At 50.0% G+C, this 23,086-nt stretch overlaps 1 protein-coding gene across 1 annotated transcript; it reads right to left on the bottom strand.

Annotated features, from left to right (window-relative positions):
- Positions 1 to 12,245: 12,245 nt before the first annotated feature.
- Positions 12,246 to 22,883, bottom strand: GLRX5 (glutaredoxin 5). Its single transcript, XM_029076302.2, has 2 exons — positions 22,565 to 22,883; positions 12,246 to 12,751 (listed from the first exon to the last, which is right to left on the bottom strand). The coding sequence occupies exons 1-2, from the start codon at positions 22,857 to 22,859 to the stop codon at positions 12,573 to 12,575; spliced, it is 474 nt and encodes a 157-aa protein (XP_028932135.1). The 5' UTR covers positions 22,860 to 22,883; the 3' UTR covers positions 12,246 to 12,572.
- Positions 22,884 to 23,086: the final 203 nt, after the last annotated feature.

Here is a 23,086-nt window from a genome sequence, read left to right as displayed (position 1 = left end):
CAGAGCACTGCACTAAGCTTTGGGGAGAGAACAGTACAATAAACAGACATATTCCCTGCCCACGATGAGTTAAATAATAATAATAATGTCGGTATTTGTTAAGTGCTTACAATGTGCACAGCACTGTTTAAAGCACTGGGATAGATACAGGGAAATCAGGTGGTCCCACGTCAGGTTCACAGTCTTCATCTCCATTTTGCCGATGAGGTAACTGAGGCACAGAGAAGTGAAGTGACTTGCCCACAGCCACCCAGCTGACAAGTGGAAAAGTTGGGATTCGAACCCATGACCTCTGACTCCCAAGCCCGGGCTCTTTCCACTGAGCCACGCTGCTTCTCTTTAACACTGGGAGAGATGGATATCAACACAAATAGATAGATTACAGATATGTACTTCAGTGTTGGGGGGCTGGGAAGGGGAAAGAATGAAGGGAGCGAGTCAGGGTGAGGCAGAAGGGAGTGGGGGAAGAGGAAAGGAGGGGGCTTAGTCTGGGAAGGCCTCCCAGAGATGTGCCTCAACAAGGCTTTGAAAAGGGGGAGAGTAGTGGTCTGCAGGATCCGAGGAGGGAGGGCTTCCCAGGCCAGAGGCACGACGTGGGCCAGGGGTCGGTGGCAAGACAGGCGAGGTGACGAAAAGTAACGAGGTGAGGTAGGAGGGGGAGAGGTGGTTGAGTGCTTCAAAGTCTATGGCGAGTTTTTGTTTTAATTTTGACTCTTCATTTTATTATTACGGTGATCTACGGCATTTCCCAGCACACGTGTTGTTGTTTCGACAGGGCACGCTCAGAAACACTGTCTTCCTTGTTAGAAATTTGCATCTGTTAATATTTTGCAATTTTTCGCTTTTCCAAATGAAAGCAGGAGCGCATTAGGTTATCTGGAGGTTGGGCGGTCTGGCCCGAGGCTGCAGAATTTAACCCAGTCTCCTTCACTGTCATTCTTGACATGCACTCTTGTCAAAACGATGAGATTGTTCAAGGGTACGCCGAACCTCGCCCACTCTTAAGGGCTTTTAAAGAGCAAAGCTTACTAAGGGATAAATCCCAACTTCATGTTGACAAGCTGGGAAAGAAAGCTGAAGCTAGGAGGGAACTCGGAGAAAAACGGGAGGAAAAGAGAATAAAGGGAAGGCTGGTCAAAGACGGGCCAGGCCTGAGAGGTAGAAAAGAATCAAAAGGAAAGGCTTGTGCCGGGGAGAGGAGGCAATACCACAAAATGGATTGGGCAGGGATGGTCTCTATCTGCTGCCGAACTGTCCATTCCAAGCGCTTAGTACAGTGCTCTGCACGTAGCAAGCGCTCAATAAATACTACTGAATGAATGAATGAATAATTGTGCGGTCTGGCAAGAGAGCAGTGCTTAGTGGAGGGAGGGCTGGGAAGCTGGAGAGGAAGTTATTAAATGTGCTTTGCAGAGTTTCTTCTTGTTGGCAAAAATGTTCAAGGTTGGAATTGAACCAGTATAAGTCGAGAGACCGCATTAATAGAAAGTATTTCTGTCAGACTTCGTGTAAAGTCGAGAGATGCTCTGGAGGGTTTGAATCGTGAAATAAAAATAAAGAGGAAAATCAATCAATGGTAGTTATTGAGGGCTTACTCTGTGCAGAGCACTCTGCTGAGCACTTGGGAAAGTACAATACAATAGGGGGTGGTAAGAAGCTTGTATTCTATTCTATAGTATTTATTGAGCACTTACTATGTGCAGAGCACTGTACTAAGCGTTTGGAATGTGCAAATCGGTGACAGATAGAGTCAGTCCCTGCCCTTTGACGGGCTTACGGTCTAATCGGGGGAGACGGACAGACAAGAACAATAGCAATAAAATAGCAATAAAAACTTGTAGTGGATAGAGCACAGGCCTGGGACTCAGAAGGTCACGGGTTCTATTCCTGGCTCTGCCACTTGTCTGCTGTGTGACCTTGGGCAAGTCACTTCTCTGATACTCAGCTCCCTCATCTGTAAAATGGGGATTGAGACTGTGAGCCCCACGTAAGACAGAGACTCTGTCTGACCCGATTTGCTTATATCCACCCCGGCGCTTAGTACAGTGACTGGCACATAGAAGCGTTTAACCGATACCACCATTATTATTGCTATTATCATTACCTAACGAGATGAGCATCGCTCAGTCGCGGACAAAATACGATACCGATATTGATAGGGAGTATTCAATGGATAATCTGCCGTGTTGACAAGCCCATCTCATTGGGCGAGCATTTTTCTTTTTCTTTACCCACTTCTCTTCAGCTAAAGTTCATTTCACAGTCTGAGAAAGAGATGCCCTCATAGTTGAAGAAGCCACTGGTAGAAAAATTCGGCCATGGGTCCACGTGATTGAGAAAGTCCATCGAGGGCCGACTGTCCAAACCATACCGCCGAATCACAGGCCATCCCTTGTGCTGTCAGGTTTGTAGACTGTAAATTCATTGTGGGAGAATGTGTCTGTTTATTGTTATATTGTACTCTCTCGAGCATGTAGAACAGGGCTCTGCACACAGTAACCGCTCAATAAATAGGATTCAATGAATGAATGAATTTCCTGCTGGGTCTGGAACAAGACATCACCAGTGTTGGGGAAAAAAAAATAAGCACACGCCCTACTTAAAGTGATGTATTTCACCTCTTCTTTCTCCTGCCACTCTAAACTGTAAGCCCGTCGATGGGCAGGGACTGTCTCTATCTGTTGCCGATTTATACATTAATAATAATGTTGGTATTTGTTAAGCGCTTCCTATGTGCAGAGCACTGTTCTAAGCGCTGGGGTAGACACAGGGGAATCGGGTTGTCCGACGTGGGCCTCACAGTCTTAATCCCCATTTTACAGATGAGGGAACTGAGGCCCAGAGAAGTGAAGTGACTCGCCCACAGTCACACAGCTGACAAGTGGCAGAGCTGGGATTCGAACTCATCACTTCTGACTCCAAAGCCCGGGCTCTTTCCACTGAGCCACGCTGCTGCTCTGCACATAGTAAGCGCTCAATAAATACTATTTGAATGAATGAAAGAGTAAACTGAACTAAGCAGTTCATTATTGATCGATCAGATGCTGAAGAAACGACAGCAGCAGAAATTTCAGCAGCAACCCTGACGGCTGAGCAGAATGCATCTTTATAATAATGCGTTTCTCACCCCTGTACAAGAGGAAAGATGAGTTACCCGGCTATCCTTTTTAATGATATTTGTTAAATGTTCATTTATTCATTCATTCGATCACATTTATTGAACGCTTACTGGGTGCAGAGCACTCTACTACTATGTACTAGACTCTATACTAATCATGTTGGTATTTGTTAAGCGCTTACTATGTGCAGAGCCCTGTTCTAAGCGCTGGGGGAGATACAGGGGAATCAGGTTGTCCCACGTGAGGCTCACGGTTAATCCCCTTTTTACAGATGAGGGAACTGAGGCCCAGAGAAGTGACTTGCCCACAGTCACACAGCTGACAAGTGGCAGAGCCGGGATTCGAACTCATGACCTCTGACTCCCAAGCCCGGGCTCTTGCCATTGAGCCACGCTGTGGTACGTACCAAATAATCGGATTGGACACACAGCCCATTTCCCCCATAGGGCTCACAGTTTTCATCCCCATTTTGCCGATGAGGCATAGAAGTGAAGTGGCTTGCCCAAGATCACACAGCAGAGAAGAGGCAGAACCGGAATTAGAACCCAGGTCCTGTGAGTCCCAGGCCCTTGGCCCGTCCATTAGACCATGCTGCCTCTATCTCTTGTGTGTCCTTTTAGCCACGACCGGACACACGGGTAGAATCACAGGAAAGAATACTCACGTTCGTATATGAAGAACAGTCATTCACACACATATACAACTTCTCACTTGGTACACACAGATGGAGGAAAACTGTCCACCATATTCACTGCATAGTACTTCATTCAATAGTACTTATGGAGCGCTTACTATGTGCGGAGCGCTGTACCAAGCGCTTGGAATGGACAAATCGGTAACAGAGACAGTCCCTGCCCTTTGACGGGCTTACAGTCTTGGTGCTGGTTGGTTGTTTTTAAGCGGGAAATTATATAAGTCGGATTAGGGAAGCGGCGTGGCTCAGTGGAAAGAGCCTGGGCTCGGAGTCCGAGGTCATGGGTTCGAAGCCCGGCTCTGCCACTTGACTGCTGGGTGACCTTGGGCAAGTCACTTAACTTCTCTGTGCCTCAGACCCCTCATCTGTAAAACAGGGATTAAGACTGGGAGCCCCACGTGGGACAACCTGATTACCTTCTACCTACCCCAGTGCTTAGAACAGTGTTTGGCACATAGTGAGCGCTTAACAAATACCAACATTATTATTATTATTTCCCCATCTGAAACATGGGGATTAAGACTCTGAGCCCTCAGTGGGATAGGCCCTGTGTCCAACTTGATCGGCTTGGATATATCCCAGTGCTTAGTACTGTGTATGGCACCGGGTACGTATTTAACAAGCACCATAAAAAAAAAGTAATAATAACGTTGGTATTTGTTAAGCGCTTACTATGTGCAGAGCACTGTTCTAAGCGCTGGGGTAGATATGGGGTAATCAGGTTGTCCCTCGTGAGGCTCACAGTCTTAATGCCCGTTTTACAGATGAGGTAAGTGAGGCCCAGAGAAGTGAAGTGACTCGCCCCCAGTCACACAGCTGACAAGCGGCAGAGCCGGGATTCAAACCCACGACTTCTGACTCCCAAGCCCGGGCTCTTTCCACTGAGCCGTGCTGCTTCTCAAGTCAGAGAACCTAGGTCTGTGCTGGGCCTTTCAGAACAAAAATGACTTCAAAATCTTGGGGGGGAGGGGTTCTCAACCTTTCATTCATTCATTCAATAGTATTTATTGAGCGCTTACTATGTGCAGAGCACTGTACTAAGCGCTTGGAATGAACAAGTCGGCAACAGAGAGAGACGGTCCCTGCCGTTTGAGGGGTTTACGGTCTAATCGGGGGAGACGGACAGACGAGAACGATGGCGATAAATAGAGTCGAGGGGAAGAACATCTCGTAAAAACAACGGCGACTAAATAGAATCGAGGCGATGTACATTTCATTAACAAAATAAATAGGGTAATTTCTGCTAATGCAAATGATAAAATCTGGTTAGACTCGCATTCGAGGGAGCAAGGACGTCAAGGGGGTCTCGCCAATGGGACAACACTCCCAGCACACAACAATACTGGGGACCAGTATTCTCTGGGGCCTGCGGCGTGAGAGCCGGCCAGTGTCGTGACGGAGTCTTAACATGTATTATCATCAGATTACTTACTGTGATTGAGTGCCCACTGTGTGCAGAGCACTCCTCTCGGCGCTTGGAAGGGTACATTATAACAGAGTTGGTAGACAAGCAGCGTGGCTCAGTGGAAATAGCCCGGGCTTGGGAGTCAGAGGTCGTGGGTTCGAATCCTGGCTCGGCCACTTGTCAGCTGTGTGACCGTGGGCAAGTCACTTCACGTCTCTGGGCCTCAGTTACCTCATCTGCAAAATGGTGATTAACCGTGAGCCTCACGTGGGACAACCTGATGACCCTGTATCTACCCCAGCACTTAGAACAGTGCTCGGCACATAGGAAGCGCTTAACAAATACCAACATTATTATTAGACAGATTCCCAGCCCACGAGAGAAACAGCGTGGACTAGTTTATAGGACATGGGTCTAGGAGTCCGAAGGATCTGGGTTCTAATCCACTTATCGGGCCTCACTGGCCACTGCCCCGAGCACAACGGTAGGAGGGAACGCATGTTCTATGTGCTTCTTCACAGAGTAATAATAATAATAGTGGTATTTGTTAAGCGTTCACTATGTGCAAAGCACTGTTCTAAGCGCTGGCGGGGATACAAGCGGATCAGGTTGTCCCACGTGGGGCTCACAGTCTTCATCCCCATTTTACAGATGAGGTAACTGAGGCACAGAGAAGTGAAGCGACTTGCCCAAAGTCACACAGCTGGCAAGCGGCAGAGGCGGGATTAGAACCCATGACCTCTGACTCCCAAGCCCAGGCTCTTTCCACTGAGCCACGCTGCTTCAAGTAGAGTAAGCCACATCGGTTTCCCTGTATACTTTTATCTTAAATCAGTATTTTTCATCAGATTTCATTTGACACTGACCTCTCTTTCACTACTTGTTGAAACGTTGCCGTGTTTATCTGTGGTAAAGGGGTACAGAGTTAGCGGGGAGAGAAGCAGCGTGGCTTAGTGGAAAGATCCCGGGCTTGGGAGTCAGAGATTGTGGGTTCTAATCCCAGCTCCCCACCTTGTCAACTGTGCAAGTCACTTGGGCAAGTCACTTCACCTCTCTGTGCCTCAGTTCCCTCATCTGTAAAATGGAGATTAAGACCGCGAGCCCCACGTGGGACAACCTGATTACCCTGTTTAGACCGCGAGCCCGTCGTTGGGCAGGGACGATTGTCTCTATCTGTTGCCGAATTGTACATTCCAAGCGCTTAGTACAGTGCCCCGCACATAGTAAGCGCTCAATAAATACGATTGAATGAATGAATCTAATCTCTGTCACTTCTCTGCTGTGTGACCTTGGGCAAGTCACTTCTCTATGACTCAGATACCTCATCTGTAAAATGGGGATTAAGGCTGTGTGGGCTCCTTTTGGGACAAGTACCGTTCCAACCTGATTAGCTTGTATTTTGTTCATGGTAATTGTCTGTCTCCCCTTCTAGGCTGTAAGCTAGTTATGGACAGGGAACATTTCTGCTAATTCCATTGTATTGTAAATAATGTTGGTATTTGTTAAGGGCTTACTATGTGCCGAGCACTGTTCTGAGCGCTGGGGGAGACACAGGGGAATCAGGTTGTCCCACGTGGGGCTCACAGTTAATCCCCATTTTACAGATGAGGGAACTGAGGCACAGAGAAGTGAAGTGACTTGCCCACGGTCACCCAGCTGACAAGTGGCGGAGCCGGGATTCGAACTCATGACCTCTGACTCCCAAGCCCGTGCTCTTTCCACTGAGCCACGCTGCTTCTGCCTCAACCGACTAGTACCTGGCTCTGCACAGAGTAAGTGCCTTTTCCTTTTTTTTTTTTTAAAAAAAAGGTATTTAAGTGCTTTAACGAATACCATAAAAAGGAGCTTACAGTCTAGAGAGGACACAGTTATTAAAATTAAGATATGTACAAGTCGACAGCTTAAGACATGATTAGACTGTAAACCCGTCAAAGGGTAGGGACTGTCTCTGTTACCGATTTGCACATTCCAAGGGCTTAGTACAGTGCTCTGCACATAGTAAGCGCTCAATAAATACGATTGAATGAATGCTATGGGGCTCAGGGTGGGGGAAATAAAGGACGCAAGCGAACCGCAAGGGCAATGCAGAAAAGAGTGGGAGAAGAGGGAATAAGGGCTTAGTCGGTAAGGCCTCTTGAAGGAGATGGGATTTTAATACGGTTTGAAGGCGGGGAGAGTGATCATCTGTTGGATATTAAGGGGGAGGGCGATCCAGCCCAGAGGCAGGACAAGGGCGAGAGGCTGGCAGCGGGAGAGACGAGATCGAGGTACGGTGAGTAGGCGGGGATTTAGAGGAGCGAAGTTTGCGGGCTGGGGTCGTAGTAGGAAATCAGGAAGGTAGGAGGAGGCAAGGAGCTCGAATGCTTTAAAGTCAATGGAAAGGAGTTTCCGTTTGATGCAGAGGTGGATGGGCAACCCCTGAAGGTTCTTGAGGAGGGGGGAAATATGGACTGGATGGTTTTGTAGAAAAATGATCCCGGCAGCAATGAAGTATGGACTGGAGTGGGGAGAGACAGGAGGCAGGGAGGTCAGCAAGGAGGCTGATGCAGTAATCAAGAGGGGATAGTTTAAGTGTTTAGATTAACATGGTCACTAAATGAGCATCCAAAGAATCTGATACTCTCACTACTTTTTTCCCCAAATTACAGATTTCCAATCCATATCGGCAGGTTGATCCTGAGATGGAACCCTTCAGAGTGACTTGATCCATTCCTTGCCAATAACTATCAATCAGTTAGCCAACTTTATTTTGTACCGTAATTTGGCTAACTGAACTGGGGTTTCATTCATTCAATCCTCAGTTATTTTCCCCTTTCTCATCCATCACATGATACCCACAGTCCTCGGATTAGCATCTGTTTCCTTTATTTTTCAATCCTATTTACTGAGTGCTCACTGTGCGCAGAGTACTGTACTAAGTGCTTGGGAGAGTATAATATTCACCCATTCGATCGTATTTGAGTGCTTACTGTGTGCACAACACTATGCTAAGCATTTTGGAGAGTACAATAAAGCAGACACGTTCCCTGCTCTACTCCAAATATTTGACAAGTCGATTTAAAAGCCATCACAGCTTTCCAGGGCTTTGATAGATCTGTCTCGCATGACAGTGATTAAGATATCCTAGGTATTACGCTGACCACTTGACACCGCTAAAATTACCCAAGGCCAACTAATAACACAAAGTGCTTTCAGGCTTTCGGGTATCAGTGACCAAAATATATTATGAAGTCTTCTAGGGTTTCAAAGATGGCTTAAATTAATCTTCCTGAGCTTCTCTCCGCGTCCGTGAATTTTCCATCTCCTGATGCCTGGGGAGAATCAGGCGGTTTTCCCATTAGCTTTATTGAGGAACTTGGGGTAGGATCTGCAAAACATAATGGCGGCTTCAAAGGTAATCCACGTATCATCCGAAAAATCACAGTGAATTCACGCAGAGGGCTGGGCTGCCTTCTTTTCTAGTAGTTGACCCAGGACACGGTAACAAACCAGAGGGAAAGATGGGTGCCCATCAGTGGATTTTTTTTTTTTTCCCCTTAAAATGAACCTCCACCTTCCACCAGAGCAAAAACAGCCACCGGTGAGGACAGGCAAAATACAAAACCACCGGGCGATTCTCTCCGCTGCCCTCATGCTCCTTTTTTCATCGCGCCGTGAGTGCGCTCTGAAAATTCATTCCTGTGGCCTCGGAGTCTGTGATTGAATATTCATTTATGGATATTTCATGAGATTGGGAGAGGGCCAGGACTTTTTAGAAGCAGCGTGGCTTAGTGGAAAGAGCGCGGGTCGGAGGTCGGAGGTTCTACTCCCCGCCCCATCACTTGTCAGCTGTGTGACTTTGGGCATGTCACAACTTCTCTGGGCCCTCCTCTGTAAAAATAGGGATTAAGACGATGAGCCCCACGCGGGACAACCGGATTATCTTATATCTTCCCCAGCACTTAGAACAGTCCTTGGCGCATAGTGAGCGCTTAAATACCATCGTCGTTTTTAAAGCTAGAAGCAAAACCACTCTGGGGGGCGAATCGAGCTCCGAACTCCTACTGGAGGAGTTGTCGCAGAGGGTAATCTGAGGAAGATTGTGACGGTTGCCCTTTATGACAGTTCTCCTCATGGTTAACAAATGTTCCTTGCTTCAAGGGAAGCACAGAGTTCAAGGGGCGACAACCAGTGGGAGGGACAACATGCCAACATGCAACGCTACTCGGAACCAGTATTTTCCAAAGTCTTCACCTTTCCTCTGATAATCAATCCATCAGGGACCTGAATACTTGAACACTGAGATCCCCCTTTCCTTTTCAGAATTTACGGGCTGCACCAGTTTTCTGTTGTCGTTAAACTGGATGTTTGTACAACTGCCATTCCGAAGAGAAATATGAAGTAAAGGTGAAGATTCATATTTTTATTAATGCTTTTGATTATCTAAGCCGCGTTTCCCGGGCCAACAGAAACGTTTTGAGCTAGTGAATAATGCCGGAAATATTAAAATGTCACCCTGAATTGTGCTGGTTGAATTCTTCAGAATGGAGAAACGCTATAAGTGTTTTCTACTTAAAAAAATAAATACATTTCTGAAAGAATTTGTTACCTTGCAGGAAATCATTTTTTAAGAACACTTCCCTAATAAAACAGAGTACCCACATATTCTCAATGTGAAATCATTTCACCTTCTATACAATAAGAGAATCATTTTCTCTTTCCTAATTTTCACGTAAAAAATATCACTCTATAAGTACACGGGTGTCTAATCTAGAGCCACTAGACGGGTTTTCTCCTGTTCGAAGGACCATAAAAAAGAACCTTACAGAAAATAGCTAAAATGCTCAGTATTTCGAATTCTCACGATAATAAAACACTGCGCAAGGAGTCACTTTTAGAGGGTGAGGCTTAAGAGGGACAGGAACCATATCTAATTCCCCACTGAGTATTCTTTCCCAGTGCTTAGTACAGTGCTCTGCCCACAGTAAGTACTTAATTCTATTACCACTTCTTCACATGTGTCAGTTGATAGGCAGGGGTATGTCACCAAACTGGATGAGGAAACAACCTATTGGTAGGTTGAATTTTGCAGTCATCATGAACTACAAAGCAATGCAAATTTTGAGCCTCAGTGTAACATCCCTTACCTTTGGGTGTCTCAGTAATTTCAGAAATTGGACAGATGCCACATTTACCCATTCACCAACACTTGGGTGAAGCATACCTCACCACACTTCCCTTGCCAGGAGTCTAGAATGCTTAGAGAGAGGGAAATCTAGGCTTAATCTTTACTATTTACTAAAAGTGGGGAGAGGGAGGGCCACAGGAGGTTGCTACAGTTTGGTTTGTCCTTTTGTTTCTTCTCTTCATCTCTATTTCAGAGACCCGTTGTCATTGCTCCAGCTCTTTGCGCCTTTTCTGGATGCTTCTCCTCTCCGTCGTCCTAGTTCTTCTCTCTCCTCCCTTTCGTCTTTCTCATTTCCTTTGGTGCCTGGGAAGTGTCTGCTCTTGAGGTTCAGGTGCTTTGAATTAGCTTTTTATTCCTGGGGACTATTTATGGGCCTAAAGCAGACGAAGAAAGGCTCAAAAACTTTCTTTCCACCCGGACATTCTATGAAGGAAGCAGAGAAACTGCTGAAATGTCCAAAGACAGCAGAAGCTGCTGAGCTATTCAGAATCACAACTCCCATTCAATTATAAACTCATCGTAGACAGAGACCATGTCTTTTACCTTCATATTCTACCAGGCTCCTAGAATGGTGCTGCGAACACAGTGGATACTCCATAAGTACTCCTGAGTGAATGAATGTTGAGTATCTGGATGGGTTCTTCTGGCTCCCATAATTCTGGCAGCTTGTATACTTCCATTTTGGGAGTCTAATTATAACCCCAAAGTGGACTGAATGATAAAAGTCCTCCCTTTAGTCGACTTAGATTAAGTAGTTTTTGGACTTAAAACTCACCTCCTCCAAGAGGCCTTCCCAGACTGAGCTCCCCTTCTCCCTCTACTCCCTCTACCGCTCCCCTTCACCTCTCCGCAGCTTAACCCTCTTTCCCCCCATTTCCCTCCGATCCTCCCCCTCCCCAACCCCTCAGCACTGTACTCATCCGCTCAACTGTATATATTTTCATTACCTTATTTATTTTGTTAATGAAATGTACATCGCCTCGATTCTATTTAGTTGCCATCGGTTTTTACGAGACGTTCTTCCCCTCGACTCTATTTATCGCCATCGTTCTCGTCCGTCCGTCTCCCCCGATTAGACCGTAAGCCCGTCGAACGGCAGGGACCGCCTCTATCTGTTGCCGACTTGTTCGTTCCAAGCGCTTAGTACAGTGCTCGGCACATAGTAAGCGCTCAATAAATACTATTGAATGAATGATGATGATAGATGGTATTTGTTATGCGCTTACTACGTGCCGGGCGCTGTTCTAAGCGCTGGGGTGGGTACGGGGTAATCAGGTTCAGTCTTAATTCCCATTTTACAGATGAGGTTACTGAAGCACAGAGAAAGGAAGTGACTTGCCCAGGATCACACAGCAGACAAATGGCGGAGCAAGGATTAGAACCCATGACCTTCTGACTCCCAGGCCCGTGCTCTATCCACTACGGCACGCGGCTTCGACCCCCTCCACCTTGACAAACTAGTGAAAGGGGAGAGGCAGGAGGAAGAGAACCACTGAGGTGTCAGCGTGGCAATTTTCTCCAAAAACCTGCCAGAGGTGGAAGAGATGGTCTCTGAAATTTAGAGACAATCAGGGCAAACACTCTTTACAATAACTAAAATAAGATCCCACGTTTCTCTCCCAAAACAAAGATCCGGTTAAGATTGCCTCCAACCCCGATTCCCATCTGCCTTGCTACTTTATAGGACTGGCACAGGCTACCCGGAACTGGAACCCGCACCCTAAAAAAGGACTCTCCTTGGTGTGCTGGCAGTTTATTTAAAAAAAAAAAAAAATCTTAAAATGAAACAAATGATAAAACTTCTTTTAGATATATTATCTATGCAGAGCCACCCGCCCACAGAAGAGCCACGACAATAACTCATATTTGTTTGCTTTACTCCCGCATCGGCAAAGAGTAAATGAGGGTACAAGAAATACGGCAGGTTCACATCAGTGTCGCGCCACGATTTCGGATCGCCGCAGCCGTTACGGCGGTTGAACGTCCTCGAGCCCCCATCGCCAGACTGAAACCCGACCCACCCGACGCTGCTCCAAACCTTAGGGTCAGTTCAAAGAGTCGCCTTCTTGAGAACGAGAACGACAACCAAACAATCGGTAAGGCTTTTTCGGTAATGAGTCTTTGACACTAACAGGGCTTTCTCTCACAGTCTCCGTGCTTCCTGCTCAGGTAGGACGGGTAAGGCCTTCACTTCGAGTCTTGGTCTTTCTCTGCATCTAAGAGGGCAGAGCGAACGCCCAACTTTTTGAGCTCTTCCACCAGGTCCCCGTTCTGATGCATCTGCAGGAGGATATCGCAGCCGCCGACAAACTCGCCGTTCAGATACACTTGAGGGATGGTCGGCCAGTTGGAATAGTTTTTGATCCCTGCGATACGAAGGAAGACGGGAAACCGTTAATGCCCGTTTGTTCTCGCGGACGACGAGAGTGATGGCGTTGAATAAGCATCTGCGTCGTGCCAAGCCCTCGGCTCGGTACAAGAGAAGGATAACGAGAATTCGGGGCCGGGCTCAGGTCTGGTCCTACGTGGACCTCGCGGTCCAAGAGGTCGGGAGACCAGATATCTTACCCATTTTAGAGGCCCAGAAATAATAATAGCAATAATAATAATAATGGTATTTGTTAAGCTCTTACTGTGTGCCAGGCACTGTACTCAAGATAAATCGGGTTGGACACGGTTCCCTGCCCCACATCGGACTCGTATTCTTAACCCCCATTTTACGGATGAGGTAACTGAAGCAAAGAGAATAATAATAATAATGATGGTAATGATGATTGTGGTATTTAAGTGCTTCTTGTGTGCCGGGCACGTTATTAAGCGCTGAGGTGGATACAAGCAAATCGGGTTGGACAGAGTCCCCGTCCCGCATGGGGCTCCCAGTCTCAATCCCCATGTCACAGATGAGGGAACTGAGGCCCAGAGAAGACAAATGACTGCCCAAGGTCACACAGCAGATAAGTGGCGGAGCCGGGATTAGAGCGTACAACCTTCTGACTCCCAGGCCTGCGCTCTCTCCACTACGCCGAGATACGTCCAGCGACTTGCCCAAATATCACAGAGCAGACACAGATTAGAACCCAGGTCCCTCCGACTCTGACGCTGCTTCTCAAGGTTAAGGTGAAGTGACTTGTCCAAAGACTCGTTGCCGGGGCTTTTGACTCCAAGTCCCATGCCTATCCCCACTGCCGCAAGAACAAACGAGCGATTGAATACAGTCCTTTGCTTTGCCTACCGTAAAAGCCCCTCCTCCTCTCACACTGCTGGTCTGGTTTGGTAGAGAAGCAGCGTGGCTCAGTGGAAAGAGCCCGGGCTTGGGAGTCGGAGGTCGTGGGTTCGAATCCCGACTCTGCCACTTGTCAGCTGGGTGACTGTGGGCCAGTCACTTCACTTCTCCGGGCCTCAGTTCCCTCATCTGGAAAATGGGGATTAAGACTGACAGCCCTGCGTGGGACAACCTGATTACTCTGTATCTCCCCCGGCGCTTACAACAGCGCTCTGCACATAGTAAGCACTTGAATACCAACGTTATTATTGTTATATGGCACCGAATCTCCAAAGATAGCCTGGCACGGGCACCGCAACGCCACCGACTGTCAGACGGCTGGGATTTCCAGCAGTGACTCCTGCCCCTAGGCCCGGGACCCTATGAACCCCATCCTACTGCCCTGGTCCGTGCCTGACCGATTAGACGGCAAATGTAAAAACGAGGCCCAGACGGCTGAGCGCAGGACACCACCGGCTGCTGAGACGTTGGTAGACGACACCCTGCTTTGCTCGCTTCAGCTGCTGCCTCAATTCACCCCACAGCGCTCCACCGCCTCCGTGTACCCGTCGCTAAATCGTCGAATTGATTTTCACTCGGGACTCCGTCCCTGTCATTATTCCTAATCGTATTTATTGAGCGCTTACGGTGTGCAAAGAACATTCATTCCTTCAATAGCATTTATTGAGCACTTACTATGCGCAGAGCACTGTACTAAGCGCCTGGAACGGACAAATCGCCAACAGATAGAGACAGTCCCTGCCCAATGACGGGCTTACAGTCTAATCACAAGAGGACTCAGGCAGAGACACAGCGGAGTAGTGAACAGTAGCGCATTTCCAATTGCTTTTTGGCCCACCTACAAGTTGACGCGTTCAAGGGCGCCGCCATCAATAGATGAATAAAAATGCTAGCTATTTCCAAGATCGGTCCCTGGGTCTTTTACCGCAGACGCTACATTAAGTGATTAGTTTATACAAAGATGCCGTTGAAAAAAAACATTTTGGTAAATTTTTCTCCGCGATCGAATAAGCCTAGTTTCTTTAAAGGGTCACGGCCAGGACGTCAGTGTAAATTCCTGCTCAGACGGGCCTGAGCTAAAGGTTTTATCTATCTCTGCCAGACCGACACATTTCTCGTGCTACGGGTCTACGAAACGCAGCGAGGGGCCGGTGGGAGAGTGGATCTTGGACAGCTTCTGCCTCAACAGGTGACACTGCCGGCGCATTTGAAATTACCAGCAAAGAGGGCATACAAAAACCTCTCAATGTTTTTACGAATGGAAGGGGTTTAAGGTTGGCCAAGAAATGGTGGGCAAAAGTGGAAAACGTGGCTTCCTGGAGCCATAACTTCAGTTTACCCACAGCCAACCTTAACCCCGGTGCCCGGGAAATCACTAGTATATAAAAAACCCCTCGAAGAACGGCTTTCTCCGGGACGAGGAGAGAACGATATTTGTTTGGTTCAATCCTCTCACTCGAATGTGTTTAACATCACCTCTCCTGTAGATCAGACCGGGGGTACTCCCAGGTAAATCACTGAATTAAGCCTTTCGGGTAGTCCTCGAGGTGGTGCCGGTCCTTTTTTAAATGAAATAAAAATAAATAAATGGCGGTATTTGTTAAGCGCTTGCTACATGCAAAGCGCTGGGGGATACAAGGTGATCAGGTTGCCCCACGTAGGGCTCACGGTTTTCATGCCCATTTTACATTTCACAGAGAAGTTAAGCGACTTGCCCAAAGTCACACAGCTGACAAGCGACGGAGCCGGGATTAGAACCCATGATCTCGGGCTCTTTCCGCTGAGCCACGCTGCTTCTCGTTTTTAGCGGAAGACGGGCTAATGAACTGGCGTTTCTGAGGGGAAGGGATTCTTCTGCATCCCCGAGCACAAGCCCAGTGTACAGCGGCCTCAATCTTCCAAAGCACCGCTGAGCTCGGTCTTCTTTCCTAATCATGACACACTAACTTAAATTCACCACCACAGAACGGCTCCTTCTCAAGTATGTTGGGGCCCGTTCTCGATAGGAGCTCAAGGTGCCAACGAGCTGATAGCTTATCAAGATGACACGAGTTTAACTGCTTCTTGCAGGTTAAGACCGCACTTGTCCAAATAAGGTTTACACCTCTCCACCTCCCAGAAAAATAACAACTTTTTCTCTTTTAAATCTAAAGTTTAGCAAGTTTAAAACGCCCGAAGAGTCCCCAGGAAGTAAAATTAACTTTTAATAAAGTGTGGAAGAATCAGCCATAGTTTAATCAAACCTTATTTCCCTTTTATAAATAATGTAATGACAGGTATGTAGCTGTCGTTTTCACTACAACAGAGCTACTGAAAGGAAATCATCGCCTGCAAGAAGCCCACTTCGGCTACTCAGAAAAAGAAACGTTAATACTTCAAGTCCCAAACGACACAGGAAAGGGCCACGTCCTCCTTCCAAAAGGGGAGAGGGAAGGAGGAAAAGAGAGGAGATTGATAATAATAATAATGATAATGTTGGTATTTGTTAAGCGCTTCCTATGTGCAGAGCACTGTTCTCAGCGCTGGGGTAGACACAGGGGAATCAGGTTGTCCCACGTGAGGCTCACGGTCTTCATCCCCATTTTCCAGCGGAGGGAACTGAGGCCCAGAGAAGTGAAGTGACTTGCCCGCAGTCACCCAGCTGACAAGGGGCCGAGCCGGGATTCGAACCCGTGACCTCCGACTCCCAAGCCCGGGCTCTTTCCGCTGAGCCACGCTGCTTCTCCGAGGAATGCGTCCGCTTGTTATACTGTACCCTCCCAAGCGCTCAGTACGGCGCTTCGCACACAGTAAAGCGCTCGATCTATACCCCCGACTGAGCGACATTTCTTTTTACCGGGCTCCGGGAAGAAAAACAATGCCGTACAATATCTAAAGCTTCCACTGACGGAGGAATAAAACGCCCTTCCATCAAAACACTTCCTTTACTGAATCCCTAGCAGGGAGTGAAGGGATTCTGGGGTGGTTTTTCAGGGAGCATCTCCTGTAATCTGGAAAGATTTACTGTAGTTGTAATGGGACATTTTGGCCTTGGGAACGTCTTCCCTGAAGCTTCGCTGGTTCAGATATAAAGGAGCCCTTCTGGAAAATTGCTCCGATTGCTTGCAGGCACCAAAAACCTCTTGGACCCTTAAATTTTATAAGGGAGTAAGGGAAGGAAGTCCATAGCGTGGAAATGTGCCGTCATCACCGGCCTTTAAAAGGCTTACTCATTTTGGGCAAACGGTGGCTGGATAGGGAATAGCGGAATTTATAGGAGACGACACTTTGCTTCCCCCTCCCCCCCCCACCGGAAATTATGCATTCATTCAATAGTATTTATTGAGCGCTTACTACGCGCGGAGCACTGTACTGAGCGCTTGGAATGGCCAAGTCGGTAACAGATAGAGACGGTCCCTCCCCATTCATTAGTATTTATTGAGGGCTTACTATGTGCGGACCACTGTACTGAGCGCTTGGAATGGCCAAATCGGTAACAGATAGAGACGGTCCCTCCCCATTCATCCATTCATTAGTATTTATTGAGCGCTATGTGCGGAGCACTGTACTGAGCGCTTGGAATGGACAAATCGGTAACAGATAGAGACGGTTCCTCCCCATTCATTAATATTTATTGAGCGCTTACTATGTGCGGAGCACTGTACTGAGCGCTTGGAATGGACAAATCGGTAACAGATAGAGACGGTCCCTCCCCATTCATCCATTCATTAGTATGTATTGAGCGCTTACTATGTGCGGACCACTGTACTGAGCGCTTGGAATGGACAAATCGGTAACAGATAGAGACGGTCCCTCCCCATTCATCCATTCATTAGTATTTATTGAGCGCTTACTATGTGCGGAGCACTGTACTGAGCGCTTGGAATGGACAAATCGGTAACAGATAGAGACAGTCCCTGCCCTCTGACGGGCTTTCGGTCTTTTCGGGGGAGATGGGCCAAAAGAGAATTACGGAAAAAGGAACAAAAGGGGTGGGGGCTGGGGGTAGAGGACGGCACCCATCGTCAGTCAGTGGTATTTTCTGAGTGCTTACCGTGTGCAGCGCACTGTACTAAGCGCCGGGTAGAGTACAATATAAAAGAGTCGGACCGCCCGACGGAAGGGAGGAGGGATGTTTCCCGTCTCCCGTTCGGCAAAAGAGATGAACCTAGAGAAGCAGCGAGGCTCAGTGGAAAGAGCCCGGGCTCGGGAGTCAGAGGTCGTGGGTTCTAATCCCACTTGTGGATCAGCCGTGTGACTCTGGGCAAGTCGCTTCACTTCTCTGTGCCTCAGTGACCTCAGAAATGGGGATGGAGGCTGTGAGCCCCACGTGGGACCACCTGATCGATCACCTTGTATCTATCCCAGCGCTTAGAAGAGCGCTTGGCACAGAGTAAGCGCTTAACAGATATACCATCATTATTATTACCTAGGGAGGAGTGGTGGAACCCTCCTGCCATCCTAACACCAGGAGTTTGGGACCCCTTTCTCCTTTAGGAGGGCGGCAGAGTGTGTCTGCAAACGCCCAGCCCAACCAAAGCAAGGAGGAGTAAACACGTGTGCTTTGGCAGCGTAAATGTGCGCAGGAAGTGCTGAGCCCACCCTAACTGGAAAATAATAGCAGTAGCGATATTTATTTACCCCGTCCTTTGTGCGGAGCAGACGGTAATAATAATGTTGGCGTTTGTTAAGCGCTTACTAGGTGCAGAGCGCTGTTCTAAGCGCTGGGGAACATCCAGGGTCATCAGGTTGTCCCACGAGAGGCTCCCAGTCTTCATCCCCATTTTCCAGATGAGGGAACTGAGGCCCAGAGAAGTGAAGCGACTTGCCCACAGTCTCACAGCGGAGCAGGGATTCGCACCCCTGACCTCTGACTCCCAAGCCCGGGCTCCTTCCACTGGGCCACGCCGGACAACTGAGGCACAGAGAAGTTAAGTGACTTACCCCCGAGGTCACCCAGCAAGTAAATGGCAGGGCTGGGATTAGAACCCAGATCCTCTGACCCTTTTCCCCCTCTTTCCACTAGGCCAAGGGGACGTCTCTGCACCTCCTTCGGCAAGCCTTCCTGGGTTAGGGAAAAATACTCAGGGGAAAATCGGACGTGGTCCTAGGCCCTTCGGCGCCTCCCAAGCGAAGAGTGAAAAAGGGGAGAGGGGACAGGCTACAGACCCACATAGGGAAGGGTGAAACAATAAAAACAACTTTAAAGATAAAGACATAATAACGTTGGTATTTGTTAAGCGCTTACTCCGTGCAGAGCACTGTTCTAAGCGCTGGGGGAGATACACGTTGTCCCACGTGAGGCTCACAGTTAATCCCCATTTTCCAGATGAGGGAACTGAGGCCCAGAGAAGGGAAGTGACTCGCCCACAGTCACCCAGCTGCCGAGGGGCAGAGCTGGGAGTCGAACCCATGACCTCTGACTCCCAAGCCCGGGCTCTTTCCACTGAGCCACGCCGCTTCTCAAGACAACGATATACATGCAGTAGGGAGGGACAAGGTGTTGTAGCTAGAGGAACAGAATTCCAAGCTCCTCATAAAGTTGCCTCTTTTCCATTCACCTTCAGGGCGGAATCCGCTGTAAACCCCGAAATCCGTCATTTACTTTAAGGTCCTCCGCCAACCACCTAGTGCAGACAGCGGCAGCCGGTCGGTGCTCGATTAAAAAAAGACAAAACACTCGCGACCCTCGTGTATTTTAATGTACTCACTGGCAGACACCGAATTAGGTTTTGAAACGGCATAATGATAATAATGACGTTGGCATGCGTGAGGCGCTTACTATGTGCCGAGCACTGTTCTAAGCGCTGGGGGAGATACCAGGTCACCAGGTGGCCCCACCTGGGGCTCACCGTCTTCATCCCCATTTTACAGATGAGGTAACCGAGGCACGGAGAAGTTAAGTGACTTGCCCGAGGTCACTGAGCTGACGGGCATAGGAAGCGCAAGAGACTTTGGAGAAAATTCCATTTCCATTTTAAAATGATTCGTGGGCCTCGGTAGTTTCATTTGCATTTACAGCTACTTGAGCCTTTTCTTTTGCTCCTGGTATTTGTTAAGCGCTTACCGTGTGCCAGGCACTGTACTAGACGCTGGGGAAGACAGAAGTAAATACAAGATTGCACACAGCCCTGGTCCCACATGGGACTCACAGTCTTAATCCCCATTGTACAGATGGGGCGACTGAGGCACAGAGAAGGGAAGTGACTTGCCCACGGTCACACGGCAGACAAGTGGCGGAGCCGGGATTAGAACCCAGATCCTTCCGACTCCCAGGCCCGGGCTCTACCCACTAGGCTACGCTGGGGGAACAGCAAAGGATTTCCACTGCCACCAGGTGCGAAGGCACGAAAGAGATGACCGGACGCTCCGAAAACCGACACCATCCTCCACCCCTTTAATACACTAAAACAATAATAATACTAATAATAATGTTGGTATTTGTTAAGCGCTCACTAGGTGCAGAGCACTGTGCTAAGCGCTGGGGTAGACACAGGGTCATCAGGTGGTCCCCCGTGGGGCTCACAGTCTTAATCCCCACTTTCCAGCGGAGGTAACTGAGGCCCAGAGAAGTGAAGTGACTGGCCCACAGTCACCCAGCTGACGAGTGGCAGAGCTGGGATTCGAACTCATGACCTCTGACTCCCGAGCCCGAGCTCTTTCCACTGAGCCACGCTGCTTCTCAACAATGGAAAAGGACAAAAGAACAAACAGTCAACCGGCTGACCAGTACGAGATGCTGGGCTATCAGGTCCTTGTGGGTTCATTCATTCGATAGTATTTATGGAGCGCTTACTCTGTGCAGAGCACTGTACTGAGCGCTTGCAATGGACAATTCGGCGACAGACAGGGACGATCCCTGCCCAACGGCGGGCTCGCGGTCTAAACGGGGGAGGCAGACGGCCGTGCGAGAGAGAACAAAACAAAAACAGGACAACATCTTCAAGATAAACGGAATTTCATTCATTCATTCAATCGTATTTATGGAGCGCTTACTATGTGCAGAGCACTGTACTAAGCGCTGGGAATGGACAGGTCGGCAACAGACAGAGACAGTCCCTGCCCTCTGACGGGCTTACGGTCTAATCGGGGGGAGACGGACCGACGAGAACCGTGGCAATAAATAGAATCGAGGGGATGTACACCTCATTAATAAATAGGGAAATAAATAATATATACAAATGAGCACAGGGCTTAGGGGAGGGGAAGGAGGTTGTGTCTACCTACTTTATTGTACCGGGCTCCCACAATGGCTTAGTGCCGTGCTCTGCCCTCGGTAAACGCTCACTAAATACCACAGATTGACCGACTCGGGGTAAAAACGAAGGACACCCCCAAAACGGCGATCGGAAACGCACGTGGCAAAAATCGAAGGTCTCCTGGCAAACACCCTGTCTGAACGTAGCCCCAAAGGCGATTCTCACCGCACTGTGCAGTCCGGGACGGGGCTCCGTGGAAACAGCCCGGGCTTGGGACTCGGAGGTCATGGGTTCGAATCCCGGCTCTGCCCCTCGTCAGCTGGGTGACTGTGGGCAAGTCACTTCACTTCTCTGGGCCTCGGTGACCTCGTCTGGAAAATGGGGATGAAGACCGGGAGCCTCACGTGGGACCACCTGATGACCCTGTCTCTCCCCCAGCGCTTAGCACAGTGCTCTGCACAGAGGAAGCGCTTAACAAATACCAACATTACATTATTAGTAGGCACTTAAATACCATTATTATTATAGTAAGCGCTTAACAATTACCGTGATCCTTACCGTAGTAGACACCTAACAATGACTATTATCATTACTGTAGTAGGTGCTTAACAACGACCATTATCATTGCTACAGTATTACTCCTATATTACCAAACTAGATTACCGTTAATCTAGCATTATTATTGCTATAGTTGGTGCTTCACAAATACCATCACCGTCATTATTTTTATTATTATCATAATGATGGCGGGGGAGGTTAACGAATGGCATGAAAAAGAGTAGGAGGCCCCCACAAGCGGCCCAGTGCAAGGTGCCCCCCCCCCAGGCCCGGGCAATGGACTGGTCCGTGTCCCCCCCGCCCGTGGCCTCGCAGTGGTCCCGCCCCAATCAAAGGACTGGTCCGTGTCCCCCCCCGCCCGTGGCCTCGCGGTGGTCCCGCCCCCAGCAATGGACTGGTCCGTGTCCCCCCCGCCCGTGACCTGGCAGTGGTCCCGCCCCCAGCAATGGACTGGTCCGTGTCCCCCCCGCCCGTGGCCTCGCAGTGGTCCCGCCCCAATCAATGGACTGGTCCGTGTCCCCCCCGCCCGTGACCTGGCAGTGGTCCCGCCCCCAATCAATGGACTGGTCCGTGTCCCCCCGCCCGTGGCCTCGCAGTGGTCCCGCCCCAATCAATGGACTGGTCCGTGTCCCCCCCGCCCGTGGCCCGCAGTGGTCCCGCCCCCAGTAACGGACTGGTCTCTGTGTGTGTCGTCCCCCCCCGCCCGTGACCTGGCAGTGGTCCCGCCCCCAGCAATGGACTGGTCCGTGTCCCGCCCGCCCGTGGCCTCGCAGTGGTCCCGCCCCCAGCAATGGACTGGTCCGTGTCCCCCCTGCCCGTGACCTGGCAGTGGTCCCGCCCCCAGCAATGGACTGGTCCGGGCCCCCCCCCCCCCGTGGCCCTACTCCGGACAATGGACTAGTCCGTGTCCCCCCGCCCGTGGCCCGCAGTGGATTCGCCCCCAGCAGTGGACTAGTCCGTGTCCCCCCCGCCCGCCCGCGTCCCGCTCCGGACTAATGGACTGGTCCGCGTCCCCCCCGCCCGTGCCCGCAGTGGATTCGCCCCCAGCTGTGGACTAGTCCGTGTCCCGCTCCGGACAATGGACTGGTCCGTGCCCCCCCCCGGGACAATGGACCTCTCCGTGTCCCGTCCCCCCCCCCCCCCGCCCGGGCCGCGCTGACCTTGCCGCAGGTCCGGATCGTCCAGCACGTTGTAGGCGGCGTAGCCGCTGACGCCGTGGAGGCGGAGGATCTGCACCACGGCGTTGCTGAAGCCGCACATGGGCTGCTCGGGCGTGCCCTTGAGGAACACCACCACCTTGTCCTTCTTCACCAGCGCGTCCAGCTGCTCGCGGGACCCCGAGCCGCCGCCGCCGCCGCCGCCGCTCGCCGCCCGGCTCCCCGCCCGCAGCCCCGGCCCGCCAAGGACCCCGCGGACCCCGCGCAGCAGGGCCGCCGCCGCCGCCATTGGGCCCATCGCCGCCCTCCTCCTCCCTCGGCCGCACTCCCCCCTGTCGCCCCGCCCCCCGAAGGCGCCCATTGGCCGGGGCTCCGGGGCGCGCGCGCAGACGGCCCTCCCATTGGCCCGCCGCCCGGCAGCCAGCACGGCCCTCCCATTGGCCGGGGCCCCGGAGCGCGTGCGCAGACGTCCCTCCCATTGGCCCGCCGCCCGGCAGCCTCCGCGGCCACCATTGGTCGGGGCTC

The sequence above is a fragment of the Ornithorhynchus anatinus genome, chromosome 1, assembly GCF_004115215.2.
Source record: "Ornithorhynchus anatinus isolate Pmale09 chromosome 1, mOrnAna1.pri.v4, whole genome shotgun sequence".
NCBI lineage: Eukaryota > Metazoa > Chordata > Mammalia > Monotremata > Ornithorhynchidae > Ornithorhynchus > Ornithorhynchus anatinus.
Note: the sequence above shows the minus strand (reverse complement) of the source record. Positions and strands in the feature narration are given on the sequence as shown.

Coding starts and splice junctions, on each gene's coding strand:
- GLRX5 (XM_029076302.2), bottom strand. CDS start 22,859: ATGGGCCCAATGGCGGCGGCGGCGGCCCTGCTGCGCGGGGTCCGCGGG. Junction 12,752..22,564: donor CGATCCGGACCTGCGGCAAG/GTCAGCGCGGCC, acceptor TTCGTATCGCAG/GGATCAAAAACTATTCCAAC.